Source organism: Rhinopithecus bieti, unplaced genomic scaffold, assembly GCF_001698545.2.
Source record: "Rhinopithecus bieti isolate Rb0 unplaced genomic scaffold, ASM169854v2 scaffold_23529, whole genome shotgun sequence".
NCBI lineage: Eukaryota > Metazoa > Chordata > Mammalia > Primates > Cercopithecidae > Rhinopithecus > Rhinopithecus bieti.
This window is the reverse complement of record NW_016810813.1, coordinates 59,236-71,454: the sequence shown is the minus strand read 5'-3', so window position 1 is coordinate 71,454 and position 12,219 is coordinate 59,236. Positions and strand designations below refer to the sequence as shown.

Here is a 12,219-nt window from a genome sequence, read left to right as displayed (position 1 = left end):
TTCAAGCGATTCTCGTGCTTCAGCCTCTTAAGTAGCTGGGATTATAGGCACGTACCACCATGCCTGGCTAATGTTTGTATTTTTAGTAGAAACAGGGTTTCACCATATTGGCCAGACTGGTCTCAAACTCCTGGCCTCAAGTGATCCACCTGCTTTAGCCTCCCAAAGTGCTGGGATTACAGGCATGAGCCAACATGAGCCAACGCTGCTGGCCCTAATTTTATGTTTAATAGAGACAAGGTCTTGCTATGTTGCCCAGGCTGGTCTTGAACTCCTGAGCCCAAGTGATCCTTCTGCCTCAGCCTCCCAAAGTGCTGGGATTACAGGCGTGAGTCACCACACTTGGCTAAGGATCACTTTTTAATACTCTGCTTCATAATACATATAAAGAGAATTACTATCATTTCATCTGACAATTGTGTAAAAATATTATGTAAGCAGCAAAAAACGCCTGTGGAGTGGTATAAAATGCAGAAAGAATGTCATCGGGTGCCCAACCACTGTGTTCCCACACTGGAGGGAAAACCGCCTACATGGGACTTTGAGACTTGATTAGGATCTCCACCATAGTGCCTCCCAAAGGGATCTTCAAAAGTAATTTTTAATGTATGTGGGTTTGTTTTGTTTTTGCCTGTGAGCAGACTTCAGATCTCAGCTCTCCTGCATAACAACTTTTTTTTTTGAGACAGAGTCTCACTTGTCGCCCAGGCTGGAGTGCAGTGGCACGATCTCAGCTCACTGCAACCTCTGCTTCCCAGGTTTAAGTGATTCTCCTGCCTCAGCCTCCCAAGTAGCTGGGATTACAACAGGCCCCTGCCACCATGCTTTTTTTTTTTTTTTTTTTTTTTTTAGTAGAGACGGGGTTTCACCATTTTGGCCAGGCTGATCTCAAACTCCTGACCTCAAGTGATACACCCACCTCCGCCTCCCAAAGTGCTAGGATTACAGGCATTATCCTGCATAACAACTTTGCATGTGCTAGTCACACTTCAGGGACAGCTAGCTGCCCTCCCTGGCCTAGCTCTCTGTGGATCAGCTCAAGACCAATTTCACTTGATAAGAATCCAATACTCTCTAAGTGCAAAGAAGTCTCCATCTTTTTGCTAGAAAGTTCTGAAGAATGTGATCCTGTTACATGGACCTACCAGGTTCATGAGCTAGACAGTTGCAAAGGTATCCTTGTGTAGAAGGTAAAATGGAAATTTCTAAATGGGTGGCAAACCTTCTCCCTGGTGTTTCACCTTCAACCTGGCCTCCTTTTCCTTTCATGAGTAAAAGAACTTGAAAATGTACACGTGTGTATGTAGCCTTTTCAGTCTTAGAAGTTATAGTCACACTTCATATTATAAATTCTAGCTGTGAACACATTCATCATTTACAAGTGAATTACATTAGTAGCCTCGATTATGGATCCACAAAAGAATGAGGCAGTATAGTATACTGATTAACAATCATCTCTGGTATTTGGGAGATTTAGGCTCAAATACCATAGCTCTGCATTTTATTTTTTATTTTTAAATTTTTTTTTGAGATAGGGTCTCACTCTGTCACCCAGGCTGGAGTGCAGTGGCACAATCATGGCTCACTGCAGCCTTGACCTCCTCGTTCATCCCACCTCAGCCTCCTGAGTAGCTGGGACTGCAAGCACACACCACCACACCTGGCTAGTTTTTGTATTTTTTGTAGAAATGGGATTTCGACACATTGCCCAGACTGGTCTCGAACTCCTGAGCGCAAGCAATCCACCCACCTCGGCCTCCCAAAGTGCTAGGATTACAGGCATGCACTACACTGCCTGGCCTGCAATTTTTTTTTTTTAATCTGTGCAAACTTGGGCACATTATTTAAACTGTCTAAGCTTTATTTTTTTTTTCTCATTTGTACAATGAGATAAGAATCCTACCTTATTAGCTTGGTGTATTTATCAGGGTAATGTATGTAAAGGCCTTAGCATAGCATCCAGCACAGAATAAAGACTGTTGTTGGCTATTAATAATAATAAAAAAAGTTCTCTGAGCAGCTAAGATATATCATGAATCCTGGGTGATAATCATTTTTGCTCAGAGACAACCCATTAGGCCCACGCTCTGGGTCTACATACTTTTATTCTTGACAGAAATGGTTTACAGCGGCGTAGCCATAGTTTTGACAGGGAGAGTCATTTGGTTTCCCAAGATCTAGCACAACAGGAGCCCCTATGATGTCATGGCAGGGACTGGCTAGGACCAAGGCAACTGTCAGTAACAAAAGGAACAATGGATGGAATAGAACAAATCAAACAAAGCAAGGGCTCAATGTTAGGAATCTGAGGGTATTCAGAAAGGGGAAAGCAACCTTACATTCCTCCAGTCCCTGAAGGCACCACTGCAGTATAGAATAGTACAGTGATTCATGTTGATGGTGAAGTGTGCCTCAGCCTTCCAGAGACAATTTACGTATATTCACTATTGTAAAATAGGCAGAGAACCAATTTTCTATTACCAGGCAAGCACTTCAAAACAAGGTTAAGATCAACATTTTAGTGCTTGAAGACAGGGGAATTTCAGTTACATGTAAAATCCCCTTGGATAAAACAAGTTAGCTTCCAAATAAACTACTAAGCGTCACTATGTTTAAAATGCTTAAATTAATTCTGCAAATCAGTACTGTATAAATTAACCACTATCACCTGCAAAAGACAGTGGCTACTTAACTTTGGTACAAAGAATCAGGGTCAGCTTGCCTGTGTGATACTTTAATGAATGAAATGTGCTGTTTTCTGATATGCCCCTTTCAAATCATGATCCAAAGAGGTGCAGTGAAAAACAACAAGCAAGACTTCCCACTCATACTCTTCTCGACGATGCAGTTTGTGGAGAATTCTCCCCCTCTCTGCGCTCAAGATTCCTTGATGGTAAAATGAGGGAGTCTGGACTAGTTGATCTTCAAGGTCCCATCCAGCTTGGATGTTCTGGGATAAAGTCACCTGACCCAACTAACAGGTACCCAGTGAGTGTCCTTGCTCAGCTTCTCTAAGACTACTTTGAGCTGGCTGTAGGCACCCTGGAGATCCTCCTTCACCAGCACGGCGTCTACCAGGTGCCCGTAATGCTGGTCTATGAAGGCGGCGGAAGCGGCCATCTCCTGCTGCTGCTCATCCTGCAAGGAAAGGGGTGGTAAAAGGAGCAACTGGGTTGTTCTCCTATAACAAACCTATAGCCTTTGTCTTGAGCAATGTTCCAACCTTTAACTTTTAAGTGATGAGTGGATGACTAGGTCTCACTGACAAACCAACCGTGTACACAAGAACAGAGTGTAGGGACAACATCACGTCAAACTTCAAAGAAAGTTAATTGGCAGTAGACACAATCACTGTTCAGTCATTCACTCACAGGATATCTCCTGAGGGCCTATGAACTCAAAGCCATGATAGGAAGTGCATTGGGAATGCTGATTCTATATCCGTGTATATATGTCAATATCACACTTCCTGCCTCAGAAGTACTTCCAAAGAAGTAGTAGTATTGTGCTGCATGGCATTTAGTACACAAGTTAAATAATTGTAAGAAAGAACTATAAATAATAACTATATAAAAACAGAGCAAACATTTCTGTAATCAACTAGTGGAAGAAGAAATCATTCCAATGCCCTCCTGAAGACTCCTAAATTCATAGTGTAGAACTAAATTCTTTTCATTTCCTCACACCAGAGCCAAACACTAGCACAGCAAAGTGGAGTTATTTAAGAAAGCACTGGACAATTCTAATCAAATTCCCCATGTCCTTAGGGCAGCTGATCTCTTTAATCAGATTGCCTTCCTGACACCTAACATTAAGGTAAAGGCAACAACTCCATCTTACCCAATGTGGGCACTGTTTGCATCTCCATTCAAAAGAACCTCTAATAAGTATCAGTTCGGGTGAGTAGTTGTCTGACAATCTGCCTGGTTTTGGAAAACAGGAAAGTGGTAGGCCCATTCTAAGTAAAATTACAAAATGAAATTTGTTGCTGGCATTCACTCATTCCCCTTTTTAGTGCTCTGTTGCCATCTCCGCTCTGTTTCTAGGGGCTCGGTGTTTTCATGCTGCCACAGGGAAAGGGTGAGTTCTGTTCTCTCCCAAAGAGACATACATTCCAAAATATTCCCGTCTTCTCTCTGTCACCAGTCAAAACCCAATTCCTACTTTAGTGACAGCATCTGAAATTTCAGGATTTGAGTCCTCAAGATCTAGGAAAAGGGTGTGACATGCTACTTCAAAGACAGTTGAAATGTACTATCTAAGAAGGCTGAGATAATTTCTTCTCCTTTTCTCCTCCAGGAGGGAAAAAATTGGATTAAATTGGGAGACATTTCTCAATTCTATATTCCATATAGAATATTCTTGCAGGGCTACTTTCATACTCAGAAGCACTTCGCACTATCCCATAACTGCCCCCTGGCTCTTCAACCCCTCCTTCCCCACTCTCTGACACACATCCATCCTATAGACCTGTCTGCTGCTTCCAGTTTCCCCTCCTCCAGGCACCCACATGGTTCATCCTGGAAGCATTTGGCTAGTTGAGAAATTATAGAAGAAAAATTTTTGCCACAAAGAACCACAATCTTCCTAATAAATATCTGCATCTCAAAGAACTTCAGTAAATCTCTAATGGAGTAAAAACACGTGACATTTACTTTGCAGTCATAAATCCCCTGAACCCCTTTCCTGGCCTGTAAAGATGGAACTCTTAAATTAATTCTGCAAAATGACTATGTCTTCAGCAAGAGTCACAGTCCCAAAGATCACATAGGAAAGATTCCCCCATGCTGTCCATCACCCCCAGGTTGGATTAGCTTTGCTGGGTCAGAAGCCAGAAGCCTCATTAACTTCTGGTCAGCAAGGAAACAGACAGAGGATGTTTTGGGTCCCCTACCAGGAACTCAGGTGGGGGAGACAATGGACAGATATTTAACGTTACACAAAACCCATGCCTTTGTGAGGAATTTCTCCAAATGTCATCTGGGGTCTGCCAACATACATCAAAACCACATGAAAGGCTGTGTGTTTAAAAATGGAGTGCCTGGGCCCCACTCCAAACCCCCTAGGTCAGAATCTCTGGGAGTAGAACTGGGGACTCTGTGTTGAACAGCCTCACTGTGACCTTGCTGCCTACTCACAGCTGCAGGGTGGTGGAGCTCGAATGGACCAGCTGCATTTCATCATCAGCCCACCTGCTTGGAATGCAGTATTCTGGTGGGCAATACAAGAGATGGGATAGACGGCAAAACGGGCCAGGCTGGAAGGACACTGGGAATAGAGTGAGCTGCTTCTCTTGAAATAACAATCATGGGCCAGGGAGGGTTCTGACTCCTAGAAAGCTGGCACTGCCTGTGGACCTGATTATTTGGCAGAACTTTCCTTGAGTCCTAGAAAGCTGCCTCTTATTCTCCTAATGACTTCTTGACTCTTTGAAAAATGAGCCATTTCTCCCCTGCTTATTCAATCCTGAAATATTTGCAAAACAAAACAAAGCCAATACAGCAAAACGAATGGGCAGATTGATCCTAAAATTCATATGGCAACGCAAAGGACCCAGAATAGCCAAAACAAGCTTGAAAAACCTGACTTCAAAACTTACTACAAAGCTAGTAATCGAAGCAAGGTGGTGTGGTGCTGGCCTAACAATAGACATGTAGACCAGTGGAATGGGACTGGGACTCCGGAGAGAAACCCTTACTTTTCTTGCCAATTGATTCTAGACAAGGGTGTCAAAATAATTAAATGAGAAAATAGTTTTTTCAACCAGTGATGCTGGGGTAACTGGCTATCCACCTGCAAAGAATGAAGTTGGACCCCTACTTCACACAATCCACAGAAAATAACACAAAATAGATGATAGATCCAAATGTAACTGCTACAACTATAAATATCTTAAAAGAAAACAAAGGAGTAAATCTTTATGACCTTGGATTCAACAATGATTTCTTAGATACGATACCAAAAATATAAGCAAAAAAAGAAAAAACACATTGGGCTTTATCACATTTTAAAATGTTATGCCTCAAAGGACGCTATCAAGAAAGTAAGGGCCAGGTGTGGTGCCTCCCAGCACTTTAGAAGGCGGAGGCAGGCAGATCACCCAAGGTCACGAGTTTGAGACCAGCCTGGCCAACATGGTGAAACCCCATCTCTACTAAAAATACAAAAAAAATTAGCCGGGCGTGATGGCATGCGCCTGTAATCCCAGCTACTTGGAGGTTGAGGCAGGAGAATCAGTTGAACCTGGGAGGCGGAAGTTTCAGTGAGCCAACACCGCACCATTGCACTCCAGCCTGGGCAAGAGCAAAACTCTGTCTCACAAAAAAAAAAAAAGAAAGTGAAAAGACAACTCACAGAATGGGAAAAAATATTCGCATATCATGCATCTGACAAAGGACTTGTATCCAAAATAAAGAATTCTTACAACTCAATAATAAAAAATGGACATTTAAAAATGGACAAAGTATTTGAATAGACATTTCTCCAAGAAAGATATAAAAATGGCCAATAAACACATGAAAAGATGTTCAGCTTCACTGATGATTAGAGAAATGCAAATCAGAACCACAATGAGATACCACTTCACAACTACTAGTAATGCTATGATTAAAAAGACAGACAATAACAAGGGCTGGTGAGGATGTGGAGAAATGGGAACTCTTGAACGCTGCTGCTGGGAATGTAAAATGGTACAGCTGCCATGGTAGAGTCTGGCAGTTCCCCCAAATGTTAAACATAGAGCTGCCCTATGACCCAGCAATTCCACACCAAGGTATACACCCAAGAGAAATGAAAACATGTTCACACAAAAACTTGTATATGAATATTCATAACATGATTCATAATAGCTGAAAATCCATAAATGTTCATTAATTGATAAATGGGTAAACAAAATGTGGTACTCTATACAATGGAATATTATTCAGCCATAAAAAAAAAGAATGAAGTACTGATACATGAATGAACCTTAAAAACATTATACTAAGTGAAAAAAGCCAGATACAAAAGGTCTTATATTGCATGAATGCATTTATACGAAACGTTTAGAATAGACAAATTTATAGTGACCCTAGATTAGCAGTTGCCTGTGGCTAGGAAGGGGCTGGAGGAAAACAGATAATGGGAAATTCTAATGGGCTCAAGGTTTCTTTCTGAGGTGATGAAAATGCTCTTAAATTGACTGTGGTAGTTGCAACAACTCTGAATACATAATTGAATTGTATGCTTTAAATGGGTGAATTGTACAGTATGTAAATTTTATCTCAATAAAGCTGTTAACTTCTCTTCCAAAAAACACACAATAAAACACAGAAAACAAAAATTAGTCAAGAGCCCACTATTCAGGGAGAATTGCCTTTAGCATTTTAGTGTATTTTGTGTGTAACACAAAATTAGAATCCTGATTTTTTTATTTTCTGATTTATTTTTTCTTGTATTTAGCTATGTCATCAAATATTCCTCCAACACATGGCTTTTAAGTATTTAGTTATTTTTTTTTTTTTGAGACAGAGTCTTGATTTGTCACCCAGGCTGGAGTACAGTGGCACGATCTCAGTTCACTGAAAACTCTGCCTCCCAGGTTCAAGCAATTGTCCTGCCTCAGCCTCCCAAGTAGCTGGAATGACAGACGCCCGCCACCATGCCCAGCCAATTTTTGTATTTTTAGTAGAAACGGGGTTTCACCATGTTGGCCAGGCTGATCTCAAACTCCTGACCCCTGGTGATCCACCCACCTAGGCCTCCCAAAGTGCTGGGATTACAAGCGTGAGCCACCACGTCCGGCCCCAACATATGGCTTTTAACTGGCTAAAATAATATTTCAATACATTCTGTAAGTGTCATGTAATGGAGTATATTGAACTGAGTCCTGATAGTGAACATTTAGGTTGTCTCTGATTTTTTTGTTATGTGATGGGCATACTGTACATTTCTGGTTTTCGTTTTTGAGATGGAGTTTCACTCTTGTTGCCCAGGCTGGAGTGCAATGGCACAATCTCGGCTCATTGCAACCTCCGCCTCCAAGTTCAAGCAATTCTCCTGCCTCAGCCTCGCAAATAGCTGGGATTACAGGCACGTGCCACCATGCCCAGCTAATTTTTTGTATTTAGTAGAGACGGGGTTTCACCGTGTTGGTCAGGTTGGTCTCAAACTCCTGACCTCAGGTGATCCACCCGCCTTGGCCCTCCAAAGTGTTGGTATTACAGGTGTGAGCCATTGTACCCAGTCAATACTGTATGTTTCTAAATGATTCTAAACTTAAGTTGATACTCCCCTTAGAGTTTCTTTTATGTGTGTGTTTTTTTTTAAGACAGAGTCTTGCTCTCTTGCTCAGGCTAGAGTGTGCAGTGGCGTGATTTTGGCTCACTGCAGTCTCTGCCTCCTGGGTTCAAGTGTTTCTCCTGTCTCATCCTCCCGAATAGCTGGAATTACAGGCACGCGCCACCATACCTAGTGTAATATACAAAATCATTTCTGTATTTTTAGTATGAGACGGGGTTTCAACCATGTTGGCCAGGCTGCTCTCCAACTCCTGACCTTAGGTGATCCGCCTGCCTCGGCCTCCCAAAGTGCTGGGATTATAGGCGTGAGCCACCGCGCCAGCCTTCCCCTTAGAGTTTCTAAAGGAGAAAATTTCTTTTTCTTTTTTTTCTTTTTTTTTTGGAGGCAGTCTCACTCTGTCACGCAGGCTGGAATGCAGTGGCATGGTCATGGCTCACTGCAGCCTTAACCTATTAGGCTCAAGTGATCCTCCCACTCCCATCTCAGTCTCTTGAGTAGCTAGGACTATAGGTGTGTGCCACCACACCTGGCTAATTTTTGTAATTTTTTTTGTAGAGACGGGGTTTCACCAAGTTGCCCAGGCTGGTCTTGAATTCCTGGGCTCAAGCAATCTGCCCACCTCAGCCTCCCAAAGTGCTGAGATACAGGCGTGAGCCACCATACCTGGCCAAGGAGAGAATTTCTAATGTTCCTTGTATGTATGCCATTCTAAATAATTTACTGAGACCAGGTATGGTGGCTCACACCTGTAATCACAACACTTTGGGAAGCTGAGGCAGGAGGATCACTTGAGGCCAGGAGTTTGAGACCACCCTGGGCAGCACAGAGACACCCTGTCTCTATAACTTTTTTTTTTTTAATTGGCTGGGTGTTGGTGGTACATGCCTGTAGTCCCAGCTACTTAGGAAGCTGAGGAAGGAAGACTGCTTGAGCCCAGGAGTTCAAGGCTGCAGTGAGCCATGATTATACCACTGCACTCCAGCCTGGGCAATATAGCAAGACCCTGTCCTAAAAAAAATAAAAGGCCAGGCACAGTGGCTTACACCTGTAATCCCAGCACTTTGGGAGGCCAAGGTGGGAGGATCACTCGAGCCCAGGAGCTCAAGACCAGCCTGGACAACATAGTGAGTCCCTGTCTTTAAAAATAAAAAATAAAATATCTATCAATGTGGACAGTTAAAACTGAAAATCAGTATGAACTAGGACTGAATCAAAATCTTGACTTGGAGGGAGCTTCCTGACCAAGGGGAAGGATCCAAGAAGGCCTCCTTCAGATGAAACCAGCTATATAGGACAGCAAGCAAAGTCTATTCTGGGACTGAGTTGCTTCTGACTGCCCCCACCACCCATAATAACTTCCAGCTCATTCTGCTGACTGACCCTGTTAAGAACCAAAAAAGATGAGTCACCAAGTCCATACCTCCTGGAAGAACTCTGTCAAATACTTAGGTTTTGGGTGAGGGTTTCGCCATCCTGACATAGACTGGGCTGAACAAAGAATCTATGACAGTGAAACAGAAGTTCATTTAGGATACATCAGATGATCTCATCCACGAGTTTTAGAAATCCCTTCATTCATTGATGATTCAAACTGGTTTGAAAGCAGTGATAATGACCTTGTTAGTTGGGATTTCAATTAAAAATACTTGGGTTTGGCCTAGGAATGTAGTTTGATGAGTGTAGTCGGTCACACTCACATGAGGTCCCCGACAGGTGTCATATTTTGGGGGAGGGTGCTTATGTGAGGGAGTGGAGGGGTGTGAGCCCAGGAAAAGCCACCTGCCTGGTTTGGGAGGCACTTCCAGCTGTTCACCTTGAGCCTTCTGGCCATGCAATCATCTTCTCTTAAGTTTTTCAATAGGCAAAATGGAAAGACAATCACGTGCAGAAGGTGCATCCCGCATCCCTCTTCAGCTGCAAGCACCTTATGCAGCTAGAAGCATTCCTGTAACAGCCTCCCTTAGGCCTTCAGAAAAGAAACAATCAACTTTAAACTTACAAATGGGGCTGCCGTGTCCTCACAAGCTGGGGACATAGGTGGGGTCTTTCTTTTTTCCTGAATTGCAGGCTTTACAAATATAATATAGGGTTTGAATTCTGAGGTCCTCAGTTGTTTCAGTGCCTGAGAAAGAAAGTTCAGGAATATTATATACTTTTGAAGTGTTTTATTGTGAAATATACTTTGGAAAACTCAACGTGTGCTTCAATCCCATAACCTCAACAGCAAAGGTCCTGGTTACATGGGTCCCATGACAATGGACTTCAATGGGGCAGACCAACTGCTCCTTTTCTCGTCCTTCACTTCGACATTGAACTCAGCGGGGCCCTGAAGTCACACTCACTGCAAATAGAAGGTTCCTAAGCCTCAGCTCAGAGAGAGTTGCTGTCTCTCTTAGCTCTGACCCTTCGGGCTATAATTAACCTTCTTAGGCTCCTCTCCACCTTCCATTTCTGATGGGTGAGGACGCAGGAGTCAGTGTGTATCTATTTAGTCAAATGTCATCAATTGGACTACACTGTTACCAGATTTGTGCTATTACATCTCCTCTTGGTATTCAAAGAAAAGGTCTGCAAAGCAAATGAGATTACCGAACAGATCACTTAAACTGTAGACTGTAGAAACTGTACTCTTGATTAATGCATTTTTATCTAGAATGTAAGGGCTCCACTTGGAAACACTAAGTATTAAACTGCTATATGCATTATCTGCACCCTTGATCAATAAAGTGATCCATAAAATCACTTTTCAAAAAAATTTTTGAAACTCAGACTTTTAATTTTGATTACTAACTCCTTGTAAGTCCAAATGAGTGAGCGTTTTCCTTTGTAGGCATAACATGCTTTTTGGAATATGTTTCAAGCAAACTTCTTTAAAATAAAGCCTACAGTTTATATCATAAAATCAGAGATCTGTTTCTATAGAGGGGAAAAAAAAATCCCAGATTGAGTTCAAAGCTTGGAAGTTTTCTAAAAGACAAGGTTAAAAGATGGCTAAGCCCCTGCTGAGCCCACAGCATGCTGGGTGTGCAGGAGTGGAAATGTTTTTGAAGCACTTCACAGGGCCATGTCTCCCTCCCTCTTTGTCCCCTTTAAACTGCTCTCCTCACTGCCTCCCTGAGTGGTTCTCTAAGCCACTGACTCCACCTGCCTTGGTTGGGGAGGGGGAGGCCTGGCACTGAGCGCTCAGCCCCAGCTTCACCTGGGTACTGACATCTAATTCTCTGGCACATTGCAATGGCCAATCAGCGCCACCAACTATAGCATGATCTGTTCCATGCAGGGGTTACTAGCCTGGGTCTGTGGGCCACCAGAGTGTCCACAAGCTCCCTACAATTAATGCAGAATTTGTGGATAGAGGGGCATGTTTTGGGGTACAAGGCTTTCATTTGTTTCTCAAAGGAAGACCCAAAGAAACTGAACAGTTAGTGTTCCAGACTAAAAATTCCTTAGGCTGAGGTTAAGTGTTGTATAAAACGTACAATCCCCTAGTTATAAATTCCATTAACCAGAAATGGCCAGCAGGCCCAGGAACTCACTTCCGGCTCCACATCCACCAAACAAACTTTGTTTTTGGCCATAACAGCCTGAATGGCTTCCAGGCTGGTTCCATAGAAATTTTCCTTATATTCACCATGTTCCAGGAACCTAAAACACCACCAAAGGGGAAAAGACCTTTAGTTCCTCAGCTTTCCTAAATTAGCAAAGGAAAGGGGACCTCCCAACATGACTTCTCTCCCGCTTCCCCCATCCTTTCTGGGAGCCCTCCCAGGAGCTCCAGTGGAATACAGGCAGATACAAAAATACGCAGCTGCCTAGAAGGCCAACTGGCCCATCAAGCAACGTACTTGTTGTGATGTAAGTCGGCCTCAAATGCTTGCTTAGACACAAAGTGATATTCCACTCCTTCCTTCTCATGGCTCTTTCGGGGCCTGGTGGTAT

General features: G+C 43.0%; 1 protein-coding gene across 5 annotated transcripts in view; it reads right to left on the bottom strand.

The window, feature by feature from the left end:
* Window positions 1–2,074: 2,074 nt before the first annotated feature.
* The window catches only part of MPP3 (MAGUK p55 scaffold protein 3), a 32,387-nt gene continuing 22,242 nt past the window's right edge, over window positions 2,075–12,219 (bottom strand). Inside the window, exons 17-20 of one of the 5 annotated variants that reach the window (XM_017892792.1) lie at window positions 12,126–12,219; window positions 11,817–11,925; window positions 10,280–10,402; window positions 2,075–3,138 (exon numbers count right to left, since the gene is read on the bottom strand). In XM_017892792.1, the coding sequence (XP_017748281.1) occupies window positions 2,962–3,138; window positions 10,280–10,402; window positions 11,817–11,925; window positions 12,126–12,219 (503 nt within the window). In that variant the 3' untranslated portion in view covers window positions 2,075–2,961. Of the gene's footprint in view, window positions 3,139–10,063; window positions 10,247–10,279; window positions 10,403–11,816; window positions 11,926–12,125 lie in introns of those variants that run through there. The other 4 variants (XM_017892796.1, XM_017892793.1, XM_017892795.1 and 1 more) reach the window with 4 other exon arrangements.